At 32.7% G+C, this 25,663-nt stretch overlaps 2 protein-coding genes across 2 annotated transcripts; one reads left to right on the forward strand and one right to left on the reverse strand.

Moving 5' to 3' along the window:
* The first annotated feature begins 410 nt into the window (after positions 1-410).
* LOC140432635 (uncharacterized) lies at positions 411-12,288 on the forward strand. Its single transcript, XM_072520669.1, has 5 exons — positions 411-584; positions 1,801-3,376; positions 3,612-4,676; positions 6,048-6,244; positions 12,265-12,288. The coding sequence occupies exons 1-5, from the start codon at positions 411-413 to the stop codon at positions 12,286-12,288; spliced, it is 3,036 nt and encodes a 1,011-aa protein (XP_072376770.1).
* Positions 12,289-13,194: 906 nt separating this feature from the next.
* On the reverse strand, positions 13,195-14,216 carry LOC140432644 (uncharacterized). The gene is made up of 2 exons (XM_072520682.1): positions 13,922-14,216; positions 13,195-13,832 (listed from the first exon to the last, which is right to left on the reverse strand). The coding sequence occupies exons 1-2, from the start codon at positions 14,214-14,216 to the stop codon at positions 13,195-13,197; spliced, it is 933 nt and encodes a 310-aa protein (XP_072376783.1).
* Between the last annotated feature and the right edge of the window lie 11,447 nt (positions 14,217-25,663).

Consider the following 25,663-nt stretch of genomic DNA (forward strand, 5'->3'; position numbering starts at 1 on the left):
CACACAATTGGCGCCATTTTCCGGCAAAAACACATTGTAGAAGTTATAAAGGAAATATATTATCACACATTGGAAATCGAAGGAAGTCGATATTCACACATACACAATTATAGAAGTAAAAGCAAAATTCATGATTTAGGGCAAAGGTAACCAGAAACCAACATACATACATAAAAATACCACGTGAGTACACAGTATCCTTTTTTAAACAAATATCCATACCTATTATTAAAACAAATTTACATGATCAGTCTGTGTCAGTTTCTTGTTCCTTTATTATTAAGTTATTAAAACATCTCTGGGTCATATACTACTTGTAATAGATAGTATAAAAAGGTAATAAATTCAATAACAACCATGGCAGAACTCACAAATTTAAAAAAAAAAAGAGGAGCACAATTAAAGCTCAAATGACACGATTTCAAACATTTTTAAATAATTATTCAGATGCTAGTGCATCACAGCTACCAAGTAGAATTGAAAAATGTAGAGAGTGGTGGAGAGATTTTGATATTGTACAAGAAAACATTGAAAAATTTGCATCTGGTGAGGGCATTGATATTGACTCAGATTTTGATTCACAGGTAAATGAAAGATTAGATTTTCAGGATTTATATTTTGAATTAATTGGCATAGCAGAAGGGTTTTTGAATAAAACTGACTCTGTTTCAAACCAATCAGATACACAATCTGATACAATGAAAGCCTCATCAAAAAATGTAAAACTACCTCCTTTAGAGGTACCAACATTTAACGGTTCATTTCATAGTTGGTTAGAGTTTAGGGATGGGTTTACAAGTTTAATAATCAATAATTCAGAATTAACTGATGTAGACAAACTACACTATTTGAAAAAAGCATTAGTTGATAGGGCAGTTGGGGCATTGGATGAGTTACCAACTACAAACACAAATTTTAATTTTGCATGGCATTTATTAGGTGAAACATATGAACGCAAAAAGTTAATAGCACGCAGTCACATTGATAAGTTAAATGAATATCCACATATAAATAATGAAACCTCATTCGAATTAAAAAAATTCTCTACTTCAATTAAAAAAGACTTAAAGGCATTAAAGACATTGGGTTATTCAGTAGAACAATGGGATGTTATTTTAATTTGTATATTAGAAAAAAAATTGGATAAAAACACAAAAAGGGAATGGCAAAAAATAGGGCCACTTAATAAGTTTCTGACAATCACAGATTTTTTATCATTCTTAGATCAAAAAATACACAGCCTAGAAAACTCAGAAGATGATAAAGATAAACCCAAGTCATCCTCTGAGACCAAACGTAAGTATGAAAGGGCTCCTTTTTCAAAAATATTTTTAGCATCACACAAACAGTGTCATCTTTGTGGACAGTCACATTATCTTTATGGGTGCAAATCATTTCACAAATTATCTATCTCATTAAGACGAGCGGAAGTTGACAAAGTCAAGGGTTGTTGGAATTGTTTACGGGAAGGTCATACAGCTCAAAATTGTACAATGTGGGGTTGCAAAATTTGTGGTAGGAAACATAGTACACTTCTACATTTAGATTCACATTCATCAGGGTACAATGAACACAACTGGGAACGAAATACACAAGGCAAAGATAGAATACATCCACAGGGTCAACATTCATCAGGGCACAATGAACACAATTGGGAACGAAATACACAAGGTAAAGATAGAACACATCCACATGGTCAAAATTCAGTTCAACTTCAAGGTTCACAACCACTAATACATACCATGGACACCTAATCAAACTCAGGGTATACATTCACAGGGACAAAACACAAATTTTAAGGGGCAACATGATTTAGGTGATGGGGTACCTCACTCAGTGTATTTGGGACAGGTTAAGACTAAGGACTATAGCACTATAGAAGATAGGGTACAAGTTAGCAAATGCAATCATACCAACTCAATTAATACAAAAACAGAGATTCTGCTTTCAACAGCATTAGTTTACCTGCAAGACAATTTTGGAAACTTTCATGAATGCAGAGCCTTGTTAGATTGTGGGTCTCAATCAAACTTTATTTGCAAATCATTGTTAGAAAAACTCAATATCCCAACGGAAAAGGTAGAAATTCCAGTGGCAGGTATCAATCAAGGTATTACAAAAATTACACGGGCCATGAAAGGTATAATACAATCTAAAACATGTAGTTATAAAGTACGTGCATTTATGTTAGTTATAGATAAGATATCTGACAATTTACCAGCTTTTAATCTTAATTTAGAAATGATTGACATACCAAAAAACATTATGTTAGCTAATAGCTTTTTTGGAGTTTCAAAACCTGTTGAATTATTGTTAGGTTCATCTATATTTTGGCAATTACTATGTGTAGGGCAAATAAGACTGGGAAAAGACAAACCTATACTTCAGAAAACCAAATTGGGATGGGTGGTATCAGGGCCTGTGAGAACAATTGACAAAGGGGTACATTTTTCGGGTATGGTTTCATGTGACTTTTCTGCACTCAGCTTGAATGAACAGATGGAACAATTTTGGAAAATTGAAGAATTGGATATACATAAAAAATCCTTATCAGTAGAGGATAAATATTGTCAGGAACTGTTCAACTCAACCACAACTAAGGATTTACATGGACGTTATATAGTACAATTACCACTTAGAGAAGATATTACAAAACTGGGGGATTCTTACAGCACAGCAATGAAGAGATTTCAAAACTTGGAGAAGAAACTGAGCAACAATTTGAGTTTGCGAGAGCAGTATCACAAATTCATGGAAGAATATTTGGCATTAGGACACATGACAAAAATAGATGACTGGGAACTACAGATACAAGGAGATATACCAAAATATTATATACCACATCATGGGATACTAAAGACATCATCTACTACTACCAAGCTTAGGGTAGTCTTCGATGGGTCTGCTAAAACAGACAATAATTTGTCATTGAATGATGTTGTATTAATGGTGGGACCAAGACTTCAGGAAGATTTATTACACATCTTGCTACGGTTTAGAAAACATAAAGTTGTCATTGCTTCTGATATTGAAAATATGTATCGGCAAGTTCTTATTTCTTCAAAACAAAGGGATTTACAAAGAATTTTTTGGAGATTTTCATCGGACCAACCTATAAGCACATACAAATTAAACACAATAACTTATGGTTTAGCACCATCAGCCTTTCTCGCAATAAGATGTATACAACAAGCAGCATATATTACAGCTTATATTCTGCGATTTATAAACAATTGTAGATTGCCAATAGGTGAACGTAAATGGGGTATACTTACTGTTGATGAAAGGAAGGGCGCACTAAGAATTCTAATCAAAATGGCTCAATTGGAAACATTTGGTTCAGACATTTTGTCAATAAAAAGATTGGGCTCACTATGTAAGACAAGCAGTCTCATCTCATTAAACCCTTTTTTAGATTCAGAAGGTATTTTAAGAGTTGGTGGACGTTTACAAAATTCAGATTTACCATTTTCACAAAAACATCCAATTATCTTACCAAAAAAATCATGTGCTCACACGGCTTATCGTTACTTCATATCATCTTAAACATTTACATATGGGACAACAAACTTTATTATCTATTTTACGGCTAAAATTTTGGATTTTTTCAGGGCGTAATACAATCAGACATATTCTGCACAAGTGCATAACATGTTTTAGGGCAAGGCCAGTTACGATAAATAATCTAATGGGTCAATTACCTAGATCACGAGTAGTAGCATCCAGACCTTTCCTTAATTGCGGTATTGATTATGGTGGTCCCTTTCAGTTAAAAACAAGCAACCTAAGAAACTGTAAAATTGTTAAGAGTTACATTTGTATATTCACTTGCTTTACTACTAGGGCAACTCATATTGAATTGGTTTATGAGTTAACTACAGAGTCATTCTTAAACTGTTTCAAACGTTTTGTTGCTAGAAGGGGTCTCTGTCAAAACTTGTACTCTGATAATGCTACAAATTTTGTGGGGGCAAACAATCATTTGAAGGAACTGTACTCATTTATAAGTGATACAAATATCAAGTTAAAGTTTCTCCAGCATTTTGCTGATCACCAAATCAATTGGAAATTCATACCTCCCCACTCTCCTCATTTTGGCGGGATATGGGAGTCAACTATTAAGTCTGTAAAATATCATTTAAAAAGGGTATTGGGGGAAAACAAATACACATATGATGAGATGTATACTCTCCTGACACAGGTTGAATCATGTTTAAACTCACGACCTCTCTTACCATTATCCAATGATCCACTTGACCTTGGTGTACTCATGCCAGGACATTTTTTAATTGGAGATTCCTTAATGGCTGTACCACAAGAGGATCTCACAGATGTCCATACAAACAAACTCAAGCGATATCATCATCTTACGCAAGTTATTCAACATTTTTGGGCTAGATGGTCGCGACAATATTTGTCATCTCTTCAGCAACGTACAAAATGGAAAGCAGCAAGTCCTAATATCCAAAGGGGCACGATGGTTATTCTCAAAGATGACAAACTTCCTCCAATGAAATGGGAACTAGGAAGAGTAGTCGATGTGTATCCGGGCAGCGATGGGATAGTGCGCGTTGTGTGTGTTCGTACTGCTCACGGTACATTCAAAAGAGCATGCGCGAAACTATGTGTTCAACAACGAAACAACTATGTTGTTGACTATTTCGGTCTGTTGAAAGGCATGTGTTACTTCAGCCTTTCAAGGGGGGCGGCATGAACAGTGTAGTTAAGCCGACTCTGTACGCGGCATCTACGCGCCGACTCGTGGCAAGGTGTCATGTCAACGCAGGGGACAGAAAAGATGGCGAACAAGAACTGACAGACTTTACGTTTTTTAGTTTTACATTATAAGTTTTAAGTTGTAATATGTATTTTTAAAGTAATAAAAACCAAATATACAGTCCACTTAAGTCGTACGGATTTATCATACCCAACTACGGCTATCCACACAAAACAAAGTTCGTTTATATTAATAATTTGTAAATCACATTCTAATATAATATGTGTTAGATCGCCTATTTTGCCACAAGTACAATTGGGAGTATTTGATAAGCCGATTCCATGCATATAAGATGGCGTAAGAGCATGATTTGCTCTCAGCGGATTAATGGTCTTTATAAAATGTCTATTAGATTCTGTGTAGAACCATCTTATTGAGGGTATCCTAGTGTTACAATAATAAAAGTTTAAGCCAGTCTTGCATTCTCAGTAATGTAAATGCCAATTATTTTTAAGTTTTTGTCTACTATCGGTGTCAATATCTGTCGCTGGAATTTAATTTCTGTTTACTTTTTCTCCAAGCATATATGCTGATTTAGCTAAATTGTCAACGATCTCATTGTCTTTTATTCCCGAATGGCCCTTGATCCATGTAATTATTACATTTAATCCTAATTGTATAGTTTCATAAATAATTTGAAGAATTTTTAGTTCAATGTGGTTTATGTGTTTGACTGTTTGAATTTTGTTAAATCTGTCGACCACGCTTTTACTGTCAGTATATATAACATAGTTGCTAGTCGGATTCAGTGCTACATACTGAAAAGCAAACAATATTGCCATCAATTTTTATTTTCGTGGAACATTGCACAGCCCATTCCATTTGCATCTTTTGACCCATCAGTAAAAATGTACTGATAATTTGTCCATTTTTCTTTAATAATTATATCAAACGTATTTGGGAGTAAATGTGAGTTTAAGTAACATATCTTGACCTTTCTAGAAAGGTCTAGACTTTTCTCATTCTACATCAAATTCTCAAGCTAACTTCATTTTAAAAAACAATCCAGACACAGAATGAATATAATTCGATCTCAGATGAAGAACATGAAAACTCTCAAAATAATAAACACCCATGGCAAATAAGATCAAAAAGAAAAAGGCTCAAGATCCAAGAAAAAAAGAAGCTCCAATTACACTCTGAAATAGGTTTCAGCCACTTCCACAGGAAAACTCCGTAAATAATACGAATAAAAATCCACCAATCTCAAAACCCCCTCATATTTTTATATATGGTGTGAATGACTATAGTAAAATGATAAATATTTTAGCTCAAGCAGTAGAAGTAGAAACTTACTTCATTAAAGCCTTAACAAACAACACAATAAAATTTTTACCAAAGACACCTGTATCCTACAGAAAACTAATACATAACGTACGAGAGAAAAGACAGAGCAGTTATTCGAGATCTACATCACTCTTTTCCAAAGATGAAATAAAAGCGGAAATCCAGAAAAAGGGCCATAAGGTAAGGAACGTTACAAATGTCAGACACAGATTGAGCCGTGAACCATTATCATTATATTTTTTGGACCTCGAGGCTCAAACAAACAACAAAGAAATATTTGCACTACAATATATACAACATTGTAAAATAAGGGTTGAACCACCGAGAATTAAAAGCAATATACCACAATGTACATGATGTCAAGAATATGGTCATACTCAAACGTACTGTGCAAAACCATGTAATTTCTTAAAATGCGCTAAATCACACAACACAAAGGACTGCAAGAAACCAAAAAACCTGCCAGTCACTTACACTAACTGCAACGGAAATCATCCTTCTAATTACAGAGGATGTTCTGTTTATCCTGAACTAGTAATATCAGATACCATGACAAATCAAAACAAATCACCACTCAAAATCCTGTTAACAATCCTAATGTAAATATACCTACCCAACATCATGCTCATAATTTCAACAGAATCAGTTATAGAGATGCTACCATTGGAAACATAAATGCAGATAACAGAAATAACAACAATGAATTAGCAGATAAACTATAAAATTTCCTAAATGAATTCAAAAATATGTTCTCTCAACTCTTAAACCAAAATAGCATGATTTTAACCACGATAACCACAGTCAATAACAAAATAGCTTTCAAGTCACTACGAATTGCGTTCTGGAATGCTAATGGCATTTCAAACAATATATTAGAGATATCACTGTTTTTAAAAATGTATAATATAGACATTTTATTAATATCTGAAAGTCATGCCACACAAACAACGCTTATTAAGATACCTTACCTAAGTTTGTGTATTACGCAAACCATCCAGATGGAGGAGCACATGCAGGTTTTGCCGTTATTATTAAATCAAAAATTAAACACTATGCAGTCCAACCTTAGTGAAAAGTGATAAAGATATTTATAGCTCAGATGGATTATGTAGCGACCAAGAATAACAATGTTTCGAATTGAACTAAGGTTTTGGCATTCTATTCCATTTATTTTCTATAATTTTTCATTTAAAATCAACCTCAATATTTGCGTATATATTGTCTAAAATTTTGTTACATCTTGAGTAGTTACTAAGCGTGCAAAATATTTGATTAAACTTACATCTGTATATATAAATAAAGAATCCAACCTTAATAAAATGGTTTTCAAACCCGAATTGTCTTCATAAACAAATGGAAGCAGACATAGATAAATAGAACAGCCAATAGTCAACATATTAAAATAATAGAGCAGTTTGTGACTAATCGACAAATGTATTAACGGATTCACACCAATAAATCTGAAAGCTGTGATAGATAGTTTTATATTAAAAAACATTTTAAAAGTGCTCCAAAAATGATTTTGCTCGGTATTTTATACACTTCTGATGCAGTGGCGTAGCGGGTTTTAAAAAAAGTAGATAAACGAATAATAATATTAGTCATTATTTATTATTCATTTTTTCATTATTCATACTAATGTCTATGTGCGAACCTGTGGTAGCTCTTCTCAATACATATGGAGTAAATAAACCTAAAGAAGAAACAAAAGGAAATAAAACGAAGAAAGAAATACAGAAGAGGTCTAATCAGCTTAGAACAAGAAAACTTGAGATAATTATACAGAAATAAATTAATCCCAAAAGTTGTCATTTGCAGATTATCAACTAGTGATAGCACAAGATTATGAAGATATTGAGTATATGACTCGAAAATTAATCGAGGCGTATAAAAAATGGGGACTTAAAATCGATATCCAAAAATCCGAGTATATGTATATAGGCGGGAAACAACAGGACTTCATATTGGAAGATGGAGAAGTTATTAAACATTGCAACACATATAAATATTTAGGTATGATCATCACAAAAGAAAGTAGAAGACACAATTGAGGAGAAAAATAACCAAGCAAGAAAAGTAATTTTTCTTCTCAATAGTATCCTTTGGGATCAATCAATTTCTAATAATAAAAAAAAACAAGATATATAACACAATCAATAAAAGTATAATTACCTGCAGTAGTGAAGTATGGCAAATAAAGGACAGATACAAGAGAAAACTTGAGGCAACGGAAATGGATTTCTGGAAACGTTCAGCTGGAAAATCTAGACTAGAAAGAGTAACGAACAACAGAATAAGAGAAATTATGACAGTAAAACATACAATAGTAGACGATATTGGTACCCATTAACTTAGATGGTACGGTCATGTACAGAGAATGTCTGAATAACGTCTTCCAAAACAAGTCTTAATGTGGAAATTTCACGGTAGAAAAAAAGAGGAAGACCCCGACTTAGTTGGAGAGAAGGCATCAATAGAGAAATAAAAGACAGAGACATAGAAGAAGACTAATGGATGAATTGAGAGGAGTGGCAACTGGGTATCGGAGGACGTAGGAGAAGATTTTAAACCGATCTATATACACATATAAGAATAATTTGGGAAGCAAAAAAACGAAGTAATATTAAAAACCGGTGATCTCAGTAGCAAAGTTGGCAAAAAACAAAGTGGAGCTTTTGTAAGACCCTTGGGTTAGGTGAACGTAACAAAGGAGTCTGTTCAATTTAATTCGCAACTGAAAGCCAGTTTCTAGTGAAAAATATTTTTTTGATATTCCTGCAAGACGATTTTATATACTTGTTAATTACCTCTATGTATTTCAGATTAGATAAAAAGAAAAGAAATAGACTACATCCTTATCAACAGAAGATTTAAGAACTCGATGGGATTTGTTAAAGCGTGCAGAATATCACACATAAAATGAAACCACACTCTGCTCACCGGCTTAATTAAACTCAATTTAAATATAATTATAAAAAATCAAGATATATGATATTAAGCGATGGATTCGATCATTATTTGATGGAACTTCATTTTACGTAACAATAAAACACTGAAAAGTTAAATATTTTTAAGAATATTAAAAACAAATTTAACAAAAGATAGAAAACCGAAAAAAGGTTAAGGTTTAAATCAAAAATTATCCGGAGATATAATTACTACAATGCTATAATTAATATTACTAAAAAAATTATTATCAAGTCACCAATAGATCACTTGACTGGTACAGTATTTACTACTCTCTGCACTACTACTGCTACTTTTCACCACTATTCAATGTTCCATAAAGTATTTAAGGAATAGCAACTTTATTAACAGCAGATTTCCAACACGATTTTTAATTACCTTCTTCGGGGATTGTAGTTGTTGATTTTACTGTAGTTATGTAGAAAGTTGCGTAAATGGATTGCGGAGGTATGGAGAAAATATTGTCTTAGTATATATGCAGATGATCCCCGGAATGCTAATCACGACGAGTTCACTGCAGAGAGAGAACCAACCATTCTAAAGTCAGTTGTAGAAAAAGCAATTAAAAAGTCAAAAAATAGAAAATTTCCTGGCGCAGACCAGATCACCGCGAAGGTTTTAAAAGAGGCTGGAGATGTGGGACTAAATGTTATACATATCATCTGCAAAAAGATTTGGGAAACCGGAGAGTGGCCCAACGACTGGACAACATCCACTTTTATCCCTATATTCAAAAAAAGTACTCCGCTAGACTGCAGCAACTACAGAACGGTAACCCTAATATCCCATGCAAGCAAGAGTCTACTGCATGTAATACACAAAAGACTAAAAGCTTTTCTATTGCCTCAGATATCAGAAAAACAAGCGGGATTTGTCCCAGGAAAAGGCACAAGAGAACACATCCTTAATGTCAGACAGCTAATCGAAAAAACTCGTAAATTCAATACTCCCATGCTTATATGCTTTGAGGATTACACAAAGGCCTTTAATAAAGTCAAATGGCAGCAGCTGTAGTCCATAATAGCTTAAATGAGAACACTCCACCAATTAATTTAACTAATTATAAGTCTATATGAAAATAATAAGTGCACAGTAAAAATAAACAACACTCATTCCAATCATTTCAGAACAGAGGCAGGTGTCAGGCAGGGCTGCATAATGTCGTCAACTCTATTTAATATCTACGGCGAACACATTATGCGAAAGGTACTAGACGTATGGAAGGGTGGAATATCAGTAGGAAGTCAAAAAATCAGTAACTTGAGATATGCTGATGACACTTTAATAATCGCGGCAAATCAAGAAGAAATGGAAGACATAATGAGATGTCTGGAAGAGAAAAGCAAAACATATGGACTAAAGCTAAATAGGAGTAAGACAAAGATCATGATAGTAGACAGAGCTCGGAATAATCTTCAACACATAAAAGAAATTGGGGGTTTGAAGTAGTAAATAGTTTTATATACCTGGGGTCCCTAATAACAAATGACGGAGGGTGTGACAGAGAGATACGTAGAAGGTTGACTATTGCTAGAACAGCTATGATGAAACTGGTAACAATTTGGAAAAATTCTAGCATAACAATACACACAAAACTAAGGCAGGTAAGGGCACTTATTTTTCCCATAGCCACATAATATGCATCCGAAACGAGGACCTTAAAGAAAGCGGATAAAAATAAACTAGACGCTTTTGAAATGTGGGTATACCTCCGCATGTTAAAAATATCCTGGAATAATCATCACACTAACTTATCGATATTAGAACAACTTAAAGTAAAGCATAAATTGCTTAAACAAATACAACAGAGATAGTTGCAGTATTTTATACATATTGCTAGAAGAACAGGTACGATGGAAAAGCTGATAGTCAAGGGTAGAGTTGAACGAAAGAGACCTAGAGGAAGAGCTCCAAGCCGTTGGGTAGATCAAACAAAAATATTGATGAACCAAGATTTACATGACGCCGAACAACTAGCCCAGGACAGGGAAGGATGGAAGGAAATCGTGAAAAAACTGTAAATGCCTGATAGTGTCACCACATCCCAAAAGAGATTACGACTGAGGGGGATGTAGAAAGTTCATCCTAGAAGTTTTAAAATGGCTGTAGTTTCTGAGTTTCAAATGGGTTGCTTTTGCACAATCTCCGTCATCTCTTTTATTTGAACAATTTGATCTTTTTTGACATGGACAATAGATAAAAAATTTCATTGGGGGGTAAATATTGTCTTTATTCCTCTTGATTTAAGAACACAATTCCTCTTAAAAAGGTTTTCAGAACACCTTGAATATATGGCCTACCAAAAATTCACAAACCCGATATTTCTCTACGTAGCATTGTCAGTGCATACAACTGCCCATATTTTGTTGTTAAGTACAACACATCTGATAAGGATACGCCACTGTTCACTATTTGTCTAATAATATGTCCTGCAAAAAACTAAATCTCTTCCTTCTTTACATTGTTGTATTTTAAAATAAGGGAACAATGGATCGCCATTTTTAGAAATTATTTATTTAGACAACTTAAATTTTTTATCGTATTATTGCATCCTATATATAGTTATTTATTTTAAAATTCTTACATTATAATAGTACTAAAATTCATAATACGTGGATAATACAGTAGTTTTAAGGGCGTTATTACAGGGCGTCCTAGAATTTTTCTTCCTATTATATTGTCATACTTCTTTTTCTCAGCCAAAGACAAAAATAAAAATTAATAAATAGACCATTTAAATAAATTTTGAAGACATACTGGTAAACAAAATGTATGTATTAGATTAACAGAAAGTTTTACCTGTCAACAACTGATTTTTAAACACTCGCAGGTAAAATCTTTTTATATAACGTAGAACGGGGTGACTTTGTTAATTTTTTTTATATTTTCTTACATACCTTTTGAATGGGTGATCCCAAAAATGTGGAAAAATGTCCATTGGGATGCATCTTATGTTTATGTAATTTATACTGTTAGTATATATATCTTTAAATTGAGGATTTTCTCAAAAAAAAAATAAGTAATGGTATATCAAAATCACCCATTGATGTGGGGTCACTTTGATACCCTATTTTAAAATAGCTTGGACGATGCATAAAAGCTGTAATGGTGTCAATGTCAACCCATTTTTAAATCGATCAAGCCAATTTTTAGATATTTAAATTTTAATTTTTGGGGTGACTTTGACAGCTGCTATAGGCACAATAATTAGTATATAATAAATAATTTTACAGGTAGCTAATACTTTATTTAGGTAAAAAACATTTTAGCAAATTAGTAAAACAGTATAAAATAGTAAAAAAAAGCCAAAAGAATGTATTTTGAACGGAAACAAAATCAAAGTTATTTTTCTTTAACATCAACTCTGCCAGGAAATGTACATGTAGTTGCTGTTTCATTTGTTTCAACCGATGGGGTCTTCAGAATTGCTAAGATATCATCGAAAGGAGCGTTAAAAACGTCGGTCTCCACAACTTTAAAATGTTTATGGGTCTCATCCAGTGATTTAAGTCGTAAGAGTTCTTATTCGTCAAAAGGTAATTTCTCTTGTATCCTTCCGGCATATACGTAATTTTTACATTTTTGTTTACCTGACACAATTTTTACAAGCACGTAAGTTCCAACATTCAATTCAGCAAGGGAGGGTTTTGTATTCATCTCATCTTCATATGATTGGTCCTCCACAGAATCTTCATTTTTAATTTCATTTTCGCTTTCACTATTATAGCTGTTTAACTCGCTATCGGAGGAGCTGTCATCTGCCGTTATATGTCGACTTACACTTTTACTAGGTTGGATATGAAGTTTCTTTTTACTTTGCCGTTTGGTAACTTCTATCTCGGACTTCTTATTCATCAGATAGTCTGTGAGGCTGTCGTTAATCAGAGGTTCTACATAATCAACATCATGGTTGATTGGTGTACTCTTACTCAAGACTTTATTTGGATCGAAAGGGACCATGCCACAAGCCTCGAACCCATTCTTCAAAACTCTCTTAATTGCACTTTTTTCACAATCTCCACATTTGTACTCAGTTTTTGCAATTGTCTGATCCATTAATTCCAAGCATTTTTTTAATAACGACGGAAATTGATCTTTAGGTACACCAGTAATTTTTGGGTGTCGCAATTTAAATTCCGTCAAAACTTTTCGCCAAGAGACTTTCATGGGTTTAAAAAAGACACATCCAAAGGCTGGCATATATGTGTTGAATTACTGGGAAGGCACGCAAATTCAATATTGTGCACTTCACACAATTCTAAAACATGATCTGAAAAGTGAGACGCCAAGTTGTCGCCGATCATAACTTTTTTACCTTCCAGCCGTCTTGCGTGGGGTAATAATATGGTCTCAAACCAGTCTGTAAAACAAGTTACCTCCATCCACCCATTTTTTGTTCGGTTATATCTAGCTCCTCTTGCGCAACATCCACTACTACAACAAGGAGAGCCCTGTGGACCTCCTAATGTCCATGCATCCCACATATATTCGCTGCGATATATTATATAAGGAGGGAGTAGTATACCATCAGCAGCACCGCACATCATTATTGATGTGGCGGCTTTACTATGATTAGTGATTTGTTCTGGATATTTGGTCCCTCTTCTATAAAGCAATCTTCTTTTCCCCATATCATCACTAACGTTGGTTTCATCGTAATTGAAAACGTGTGATGGAGGGCAATTTGAGAGAGTTGTTCTTAAATTATTGAAATATGATTCTATCGTTTCTTTTGTGACACCTGCCCGAGCTCTAGTAATGTTAGACGCAAGTCGTTCAGAGATTTGCTGATTATGTCTCTCTAAAAAAGTTTTACCCAGTCGTTACCAGGACTTACCCCATTTTGAAATTTAGAGATAATTCTTCCAGTTCTTTCTAAATAACTCTTACTGAAAAGTTGTACATCTAGCGTCGATAATGGAAATCCCCAATCTGCACATTTGACAATGCAGGACACGATTGATTTTTCCTCCAGCTCCGCCAACGCAGTTTGGCCCCCTGGCTTCTTCACATGCTTCCCTTTGTATTTATTATATAAAGTACCATACGGAATTTTAAATCTTTCTGAAGCGGCTTTAACAGAAAAGTTTCCGTTTACTATTTGAAGCAGAACATGTTCAAAAGTTTCGTCAGAGAAGTTCTTGTAGCTTCTTGATCCCAACTTTCGTTTATAAACTCGCGGCATTTTTTCTTTTCATGCAGATAATGACAAAATCCTGAAAATAATTAACGGTTTGAAGTTTCATTAAGCAAACTATAAAAAGAAATAAAGTATCAAAGTCACCCCGAAAAATGTATCAAAGTGACCCCGGATAAGAAATCATTCAATTTTATGGGGTAGTTACGGAAATAAGTTAGGTTAAATATTTTAAAATAGTGACAACTAGACCTACATTAAGGCAACATACACAAAATTACCTGCAATTCTATTGTAAGAGCTGTATGTTTAAATTTAGTAACACAATATAAAATCTTCAAATTCAAACAAAAACTTCAATGGTGAATTTACAACCGTATACTTTTGATATTGGCCACAAACACCTTCTGCTATAGTGAATCAACATGTGCACTGAAATCGAGCTCAGACAACCACCATAACGGACTAAACATTTGGGTTGTATACTCTCTTGAAACAAAATATTCATGTTTTATCAAAGTCACCTTATAGAATCAAAGTCACCTCATTCTACGGTAGAATTACAATTAATAGAAAGCCCATACTCATTATAATGTTTTTATTGTTTTTATATGACCTAGAATTAAGATAATGTAATTAACCTTTTGTTATAGGAATGGATGATGTATTTGTAACCAAAGGGAAAGCCAGTTTTAAAGCAAAACTTTTAGTTTCTATGGAAACAGTAATGGGGTTTTTTCTTAACGATTGTAAACAAAATAAAGCTTTTTGATTGGACAGTTTCTTTTTTTGAATGAGAGAATTAATAGTCGATGTATGAGAGAAAGTGGCAGTTGTCATTTGGATTATCGAAAGGAAAGGTCGCGTCTCGATAAAGATATCCTTGTATCTAAAGTGGGCAGCTTCTGGAATACGTAGGAAATAGTATATGTGTTATTGAGAAGTAGCTGAGTGTTTTGGAGAATTAGGTCAGGTGTTTCGTACAGTCGCTGCAGGAGGATTGCAGATACGAACAGAAGAAAGCCGAGGCGAATAGTGGCAGATCACATTGCTGTGGAGCGTGGACGATTCTGGGTATGGGCCAAATACAATCTACAAAGGAAAGGTCGGTGATTTTCTGTTCAGAATTGAAAATTTTGTAACTGTGAATGAAGTTTGTTGACATCATTGTCGTTACCATTTTAACTCAAGAGTAGACTTCATTTGTAAAATGTTCTAAAGTTTTGTTATTGCAATAAAGTAAATATTGAAAAATCAGAAAGATAAAAAGTTTTAAAGATATTCATTGAAATTGGCTTTAAATTGGTTTTGTTTTCAAGAAGACTTAAAATATTCTTTTTGTGCAAATTTTATTGTATTCATTTACGCTGATTGATAAGATAACGGCAAAATTTGATAATTGTTTTATTCTTCTTTAAATAAAATAAAGAATACCAATTTTTGTATTATACTATAGTAGTATAGTAACATACTATTTTTATTATTATCCTTTTTTCTCTATCCCGATAAAGGACAACTAGGATATCTTTGGACCCACACAACATAGGTTAATATAAGGAGATTTTTCACCCCGAGAACAATTAAGTTATGTTTTTGATTTGCTCAATTAATTAAGTAAAAAAAAGAATAATAACTTGAATATAATATTAATAAATATATATATATATATATATATATATATATATATATAAATATTAAAGGTAAAAGATATCGGCATAGCTCTATATATAAATTTTGTTTACCAGGATGTCTTTAAAATTTATTTAACCGGTCTATTTATTAATTTTTATTTTTCTCTTTGGCTGAGAAAAATAAGTTTGTCATAACGGCCAAATACTAGACTGCATTTCATTTCAGTTTAAACTTCCTTTCACAAGTGTTCCTGATAAGGAGTTTATAACTCGAAACATATGCAGAACAATGGTGGAATTCGAATTTAACTGAACTGCAATCTTTTACTTTCATTAAACCTAGAGCTAAGATTTTTAGCTCTAAGTTTAATTACAAGAATCACAGAAACCTTTGCAAATAGCTTCATCTTCTTTAACACTGACAGAGAGTAAAGGCTGAAAAACTTCTTCAAGATATTTTTCAAATATCTCTGCTTTTTTTGATCTGTTTTCGCACATGAGTCATGTCGGTTTCTTAATGCTGGGATATGTTTACTGGCTTGTGTTAATATCCTAGTGGCTTTTTAAAGTGAATAATCGGTATCTGCTGTTGGTATTAAATTTAGCAGATAGTTTTCAACGTAGATGTTTTTGTGCAGTACTATTGCATTTTTTAGCTTTCTTGTGGCTCTATTGTAGTTTATTGTATCTTGCTGCTGCCTTATATTTTGTCATATTAATCTTAGTTGCATCTTCTCTTTAATTTGGTTTTTAATATTGCTGGGACAGTTTTTTTTTATTCTGTATAGCTTTACATTCTGGAGTGGCATTCCAGGCAGCTTCTCGGACAAGTGTAGTAAATTCGTATACTGCCATTTCAATTTCATCTTTTGATTTTAGGAAAATAATAAATATTATTTTATTATGTATTTCTTCCCTAGACAGATTATAGTCGGTTTTGTGATTGTGAAGTTTCGCTGGACGTTCCTCCTTAACAAATCTTGAATTTAGCGTCGCTATTAGTGGGGTCTGGTCGGAAGCAATTTTATAATTAGGTATAATATGTAGGTAGCCTTCTCCAAAACCTTTGCTTACAAAGAAATTGAATGATGAAGTCAGGAAGTTTACTAAGCTCTGTGGACCAGTAAGTTAGTGTGTAATTAGATAAGTGTTGAAGCTGTAGTTCCTGCATCACTTGAAAAACGATTTTACCTTTACCTGGTGGAGATAGTCGAGACCCTAACTTATATAGATTTAGACATCCGCCTCCAAAAAATATAACAAACAAACAAAAAATTGGCTTTAACCAACAAAAAAAAATTAACAAAACGGCGTAATCCACAAAAAAAAATAACAAAAAACAGAACTGAACTGGACACAGTTCCGAGTGGGGGCTCGGCGCTCGTGGAAGCAACAGCACAATGATAATATGTCAATAATTAAGATGATAGTAGGATTATAGCGCCCCATGCTTTCCAGCCTAACTAGGAGAGGTATCTCATGTAGGAGTTCTTGTACCTAGAATTACCATATGACAAGCATTTTGCAGATTTGTAGTCTCTATAGAATCTGCGCGCTATCGGCGGGGCGGGTGGATGATGATCTGTAGCATTGGAGCAAGGTGAAGTGGTTCCTAATCTGATTAGATCAATCCTCCTTACCCCAATGGATTGTAACACCTATATGTCATTATCTAAGGGTTTTATATTTTTCACAGGCTGGGTTCGATTCTATTGCTAGCTTGATTGCTTACGGAGTCCTTCGGAATACTTTGCGGAGCACACTTTGAGTAACGCTGTAGTACAGGAATCAACTGCTTCTAACGTTAGTAATGTTGGATATAAAAATCAAATTAAAGCCTTTTTTATATTATTTTTAATTATTTTATGACTATTTTCTCTACAAACCATACATTTTAAAACTTAACGTAAAGTCAATCTTTAAGGAACTGTTCTACAAACTTTGAAAAATACTAAGATAACTCATATTCCTGTTCCAGTATAAAATAGCTCAAAAAATTGTTGATGGATTTACTATTTTCTACTTTTGTACTTTTTGTGCTGATATGGTGATGACGTTTAAAAACGTGAGTGTCCACACTTTTAACTTGCCAGATCTCCGTATTCACGAATAGGTTGGATGCAATATTACTTTTATGTGCTCATTTATGCTCCTTTACTCATTGTATTCAAAAACATATAGTAGGAAAATGCCATTCTACATATCTAAAAAATTGAACGAATAATTACTAAATAAAATAAATAAATAAATAAATAAATAAATAAATAAATAAATAAAATAATTTATTACCTTTTTAAGTCATACATGTGTAAAACTCTATAGAGCTCAACAAACTCATTTTCCTAGGCTTTGTGGATCTCACAAAAGCTTTTAACAGAATATAACTGAAAGACGTAATCCAAATAATGAAGCAGAAAAATGTCAATAAAAGACATAGAGCAATAATCAGGGAACTTAACAGTCGTAATAAAACAATTGAGCAGGAGATAGGAGTTGTCCAAATTTTTTTAACATGATTATGGACAAGATAACAAAAAGAGTACATGAAGTTAACATTGGCTACAAAATGGGAAACCGAACTTTGAGTATCGGAACATGTGTGAGGTATCGGTAAAAAGATGATGAAAAGTGGGGTTGAAATCACTATGTGTCATGTGTATTGGGGCATTCTAAAAGGGCATTGCGTTATGTCTTTCGATTGAACGTAGATAATTTATTTTTAATAGAAAAAATAAACATGGTGGCATAGAACAAGGACCACTATCGTATTTTCGCTGTTGGTTCGATCGTAATATAAGAGACGTCAAATGAAATACAAAATTTAAGGGGATTGGACGTAGATGAATTTTTAATAAAAAAAATAAATATAACGATAGTGCTAAAGGGGTTGATAGTAGTCCAATTTTAACGAGTGTGACGTTAAATGAAAGAGGATTGGACACCGGTGACATTCAACGCCAAACGTGAGCTATATGTGACATTTGACGTAGGACGGGACATTCAACACAGAACAAGATTTTTATGTGAAATTCGACTTACGACGTGATATTTAATGCATAACGTGGCATTTATGTGACATCCGACGCAGCGCCTACCTTACAGATTTTTTATAACCCAATCAATGGTTATAGCCAAAAGCTCCATCAGATGTAAAATAATTAAGCTATGAATTTCAACTACCTCGGAATATGTGTATCGTGTGATATATATAATGCACAGAAAATGAAAAAACAAGTCAACAACGCGGCCAAAATATTGGGATACTAGAGATATAATATGGATATCTAAAATATGTATAAGGTCAGTCAGCACACGTCAAAGGTTCTCATCAAAAAAGATTGATGAAAACTACAGAAACGAAACGTTAATGAAAAAATAAGCCTTTTTTCGTCACAAGTCTAAAATAGTGAAGTTTTGTTAAAAATTTTGAGTTTTCTTATAATCGATTGGTTATTTTCAGTCTTTTATATTGTTAGTTAATGTAATAGTGATTTAAAAAAAGCTATTTTGGCTCCTTTTTCCGGCTTGCCTAATACAATTTTGCCATTTAATTTAAAAAAAATTCAACTGAATTATTATAAATGAAGGATTGAGCAAAAACGCTTTTGGTCCAAAAAAATCGAAATTCAGATTTGGCGCTATTATTATAGTAAAATGCCGTCTCTTTCCACCACAAAAAAACACTACTAACACAAATGCTCTCAGTTCTCAATGTAACAGAGGAAGAAAGAGACAGCATAAGCGAGAGGAATGATTTAAGTCACACCATGCAGACGAAAGACGATCAGAGTCCTAAGAATGTGGTGGTGGACGCAGCACAGGTAGCAATTATTAGTAGGGTATCTGATCTTGATGAGACCGTTCAGTATTTTAAAGAGTTGTTTTAATTTAAAAAAGTATTATTAGGTCAAGTTTATTGTTGCGTTATAACGAATAGTGAGTTTGAAGGTGATCAAAGTTCTAAAGTAGGTGTATTTCAAAAACAACAAAAAATAGAAAAAGTTATGACTGTGTAAAAGATATCATAAAAAAATTAAAGGTATTAAACCTTTTATTTTTATTCAAACCATCAGAGAATCATTGGCTTCTAATGGTATTGTAAAACCAGATGGAAGGGGTTTGAGAAACAAGACCCATCAATTAAGTGACAAAACTACATTTTTTTTAATCACTAAAGGGTAGAATAGATTATTCTCTAAAAGACACTGATAATATTTATTTACCTAAAGATCTCAATATTTCAAATTGTGGTCAATGTATAAATGGTTGAATTCCAATTAAAAAGATGACACCTTTTTAATCAAGATTATAATTTTTTATTTGGTTACCCACGGAAAGATACAATGGAAACAGAAACACGGAAAGATATATGACCGTAAAAAGTCAAAAAAGCTGCATTCGAACAATTTATTGCTACTGCAACTGTGAAAGGAAAAGTTAACCTTGAAAAAGACTTAAATAAATTGTTAAGTGGGGAAAATCTCCATTTACATAAGAGTGCTGCATTTTATGACTTAACGACTCAGTACAAAAGAAAAACTAGAAATAATCATGACATGGAAGCTTTTGCTATGGATTTCCAAAAGAACATGCACACTCCCAACATCACTACCAATGATGTTTATTGCAAGCGAGAATTAAATTTTGTCTCATTCAAGATTCATTACTATTTAAATGGGAATAAGCCACAATTAAAGGTTAAAATACGTTTATTGACGTTTCAATTTCCACTTCGGAAATCGTTCTTATAATACAAACATTAGTAAATTAAACAATTTTTTTTTTGTTACTTACTGAAAAATACTTCTAATAATTTAATTTTATCTGACTCATCTATATTGACAATTCAGACATACATTATACATTTTAAAGTAGACGACTTTAAAATGATATTACGAATATTGTTGAGTTGCGTTCCTGGGACGACTTTACTTATAAGATAGATAGTTCATTCGATTACATGAAATCAACTTTAACTTAAGAATATCCGTCAGAAAAGATCATAACATGTAATTAGTCTTTAAAAAGACAAATACATGCCATGATGACAGTAAAATTCTCCTGTTAGTGATTCCATAGTAAATTATGAGGGAAAAACCAGGAAAAAACCTCATAACACTATCCCGACATGGTAAATATTTGATAGTGCATTTAGTTTACCTTCAATAAACACCAAATTCCGATTTTATATGTTTGTTATTTAAAAAACATAAATTATGTTTTCTCTATATATTACTGACTTACCAATACTGGTATTTTCCTTTTAATAACTTCCTCTTTCAATATGGGTAACCAGATCCTACTACATTCTGCCGAGGAATTTGCGACACAATTGGTCTCATTTAGCATAATTAAAGCCGCTTCTTTGATTTTTCTCTTTTTACCATCCGTTTCTTTTAGGACTATATTTGAATCATTCCATTGAACCTGATGTTCATTATCCCATGCGTCTTTATATATTTGAGATCTATCAAATTTTCTATTTTTAATATAGGATTGATGTTCACTTATTCTAACATTTAATGGCCTTGATGTTTCACCTAAATAAAACTGTTCGCATTCACAAGGTATTTTATAAATGTAATTCCTTGTCCTTTCTTGTTCATTGTTAGGTTTGTTTTTGGACAAAATAGATCTCAACGTGTTTATTGTTTTGAATATTGTTGAAATGTTGAATTTATTTCCTATCCTTTTAAGCTTTTCCGATAATCCTTTTATGTATGGTATTGTTATTTTCCTCGTAATATTCCTTGTATATGCTGTAGAATCTCGTTCTAAGTTGTTTTGTTCTATTCGATCGATTGTTGAAAATTGCTTATTTATAAACGCGAAAGGATAATCATTTTTTAATAAAACAGATGTTAACAAATGTTTTTCCTCCAAGAACGAATTTTTGTTAGAATAAGTAATTTTGGCTCTATCGTATAAGGATTTAATGATTCCCTTTTTAATATTTATATTGTGATTTGATTTGAAATTTAAATATCTGTTGGTGTGTGTTGGTTTTCTATACACCTGAGTTTCGTATCCAGTATCGTTCTTAGAGATTAAAACATCCAGAAAAGGTAATGTGTTATTATATTCCTTTTCCATGGTAAATGTTATTGTCTCTTCTTTATCGTTTATATCATTTAGGAATGTGTCCAACAACTCTGATCCATGAGGCCATATTGAGAATACATCATCTACATATCTCCACCATACTGAGGGTCTTAAATTTTGTTTAGAAATAATATTTGTTTCAAAATCTTCCATAAATATATCGGCTGTAATGGAGATAAACTAGAGCCCATTGCTTGTCCAAAATTTTTTTTCCAAGAATTTTTCACTAAGTAACAAAAAAAAATTTGTTTAATTTACTAATGTTTGTATTTTGAGAACGATTTCCGAAGTGGAAATTGAAACGTCAATAAACGTATTTTACCCTTTAATTGTGGCTTATTCCCATTTAAATAGTAATTAATTTAAAATGCCACAAGAAAATAGCTTCAGAACAATATTCAAGATTCATGTTCTTACCAAACATCTGTGTGTTATACATACGATGAAAGTGTTTCGACGAAAGAATTGAGCTGATGAAGTGTGCTCGATGATTGACCATTTTGTGACTTCCATTCTGCCTACGACTGTTTATAATCTTGCAATGTTCTGTGATAGTTGTGCCGGACAAAACAAAGACTATACAGCAATATGTTATCTGCATTATTTGGTGACAAAGCAAAAACGATTTGACAATGTTAAAGTAATGTTTCCTCTTAGAGATCACAGTTACTTGGAGTGTGACCATGGTATGAGTCTTACTTATAAGAAGTACTTGTGCGAAACCATCTCTATTTATGGTAATTTACTGTTAAAAAAGGCATTTTCAAGTCGGATCAATTTTTTGAAGCGTATGTACCAAATAAAGTGTCCAATACCGACAAGGCCAATCTATTTGGCTTGTAAGAAGAATTTTTCTTAGAGATAAAATGATAAATGACGATTACTTAAGAGAAACTGTAGTCCATGATTTGGTTAGATGGACACGAGCACGACTCCGTTAATAAAGAGATCATGTCGACAGAATGGACCAAGGAATAAGGAAGATTTCCTAAGAGGTGGTGTGACAGCTGAATATCATTATCACAAGAGCTGAAGAATTACGTATATACAGGTAGTACAACACCAAGTTCCTATGATCTGACTATGAACACAACAAATAGTGAAATCTCTTACTTTATAATTAGGTCTTTTTGGTCTCTAAAAAATTTTCGTCAGTAATTCACACACATGTTTTACTACAAAAAAGATAAAAACGTAAACAATTATCTAATACTTACCTCATGGGCACTTCTAAAATTAAATTCAAACAAATTGCCAGCGTTTAAAGTTACTGGTCTTCGACTTATACAGGTTTTTTATACAGGACCATATTTATGAATGGTTTTTTTTTATATCAACGGAATGTTCATACCAGTTGCTCAAATATGCAAAATCTTCCATCTTCTCTGCCTAAAATTTAAATTATGACAACTATAAGACATCGAAAATTACTACAGTAATTACAGGAAGCTACAGTACGATAAGCGAGAAGTCTCTGGTCATCTGCGCGTAATTATCTGTTCTATAAATTTTCTAAGTTTCTATTACCTAATCTATTAACGTAATCAGATACTGGTTACGAATTCTTGTCTACCTTTCCTATAATACTGTTATTTTTTGTATACTCACCTCGTTTGTCAATAATTGACCCGGTATAATATAAAACAAAAAGAATTCATATGCTGCTCCTATTATACAGAGATGAGTGCCTTAAGAACCGGCAAAATAACACAAAAGATAAAAAACATAACACGTTGTGAAATAAAAAAACATGCAAGTAGTAGAGGTGAGAAATTATCGATATAAACCTATAATTTACTTTACATTACATTAGATCTATCGAAAGTTTCTCACATTTAGACGTTAGCTTATGAGTTTAAGTATGAGTATGTTTTTATCCAAAATTTAAGTATTGATCAATAATAAACTATGATTTAAGACGTCGCATACACTCTTCTCAATACAGAATTATCATAGCTTGTTATTCTGTATTCGTCAACACAGAATTAATTATCAAATTACTACTAATTAAACTGTTTACTTAAGCTTTGCTTTATTGCCTTCAATCTGTTTTTACTTTATGCGAAATTTAAAAAATGTTAATGTTCGACGTCATACTTGTAATATTATGACTGAAGTCAACTAGCTCGATAGTCTCTACTATCAATCTCAACTATCGATACTCCTAATGTAATGTAATGTAAATTAGAGGTTTCTATCGATAATTTCCCACCTCTACTACTTTCATCTCTTTTTATTTCACAACGTATTATGTTTTCTATCTTTTGCGTTATTTTGCCGGTTCTTAATGCACTCATCACTGTATACGTTAATCTTGCCACAAAATCGCTTTCAATATTACTAAAAAATAAAAAGTAGATAGAACAACATTGTTTTCGTATATTTCGGAAGCCCTGAAGAAGACCTCGAAGAGGATGTCGAAAACTCGGCGCAATGATAATTGACCCGGTTTAACGCGGGGGACTGTTGAATTTAATTTTAATATTAATTCTTGTAGTAGTATTAATTTTAGCTCTAGGTTCATCATATATATATATATATATATATATATATATATATATATATATATATATATATATATATATATATATATATATCCCATTCTCTATCGTTTAGGCCTCTCTTACTCATGGCGCCGACTACTTTGTTTCTTCAGGATCCTCTGTTCCTCCTTCCTAGAGGGCTCCATTCGGTTATTCTTTTTATCGATCTGCTATCGCTAGTTCTTGTTACATGTCCATACCACTTTAGTCTTTTTTGTTATATTATATGTTAGTATGTCTGTTTCTATTGATGTTCTTTGCTTTATTTTGTCATTACTTCTCCTGTCCATATCTAAATGATTAAATTTCATAAAATGGTATGACCCATTCAACACGCTCTAGAAGTTAAAACATTTTTACTATTGTAGATAACGATACGTAACCGCGGTGACTTTAATTATCCAAACTATAAAGTATATATTTAACAAAAATAGTCCAATTGGTACAAAGAACGGTGAAACAGCAGTTATAACTAAGATGTCGACAAATTATTATAAACATAGAAAATTTATAAAAAAATTATTTGCAACCAACCAATAAAATAAAGGAAGATTTGGACGGACCATTAACAATTTCTGCTATTTACTGTCCACTACTTACTTAATTAAAATAAAATGGCATGACCCATTCAACACGCTCTAGTAGGTAAAATATTTTTATCAGATAACAATACGTAACCGCGGTGACTTTAGTTATCCAAACTATAAAATATATTTAACAAAAATAGTCCAAGGGAGTTCGGTTCTGCATCGATAATTATAATGTTGTATTCAATATGGGCTCCGAATATTTTTAACATTAATAAAGTTTAATGTAAGTTATAAATTGTGAATCTTAGTGATATATTGAAATAAACTCCTTACATAATATCCAGTTAAATTAGCATTAAAGTCAGCAAATTGCAATTATTTGTTATTGTTGTCAATAAACAAATCCAGTTTTACCAGCAAATAACCGCTTTTAGTAAAGACCAATATACCTGTTTTAGCAGGTGTACAGAGTCGGACTTACTTTTCACAAACGTTTATCGAAATGAATTCAAACATGGAATCACACAACAGTTCTACAATACAAGAGCATCAAAATCAAATAAACACATCACAGTCATACTCTTCGGCAGCGTCGAGAGTGCAATTTGCTTTAAAGTCCCAAGCAATTATCTTTAGTGCCTTAGAAAACAAAAAACTTCAAGACTACCTTCTCCCACTTGGAAATATGT

This window comes from Diabrotica undecimpunctata, chromosome 1 (assembly GCF_040954645.1).
Source record: "Diabrotica undecimpunctata isolate CICGRU chromosome 1, icDiaUnde3, whole genome shotgun sequence".
Taxonomy (NCBI): domain Eukaryota; kingdom Metazoa; phylum Arthropoda; class Insecta; order Coleoptera; family Chrysomelidae; genus Diabrotica; species Diabrotica undecimpunctata.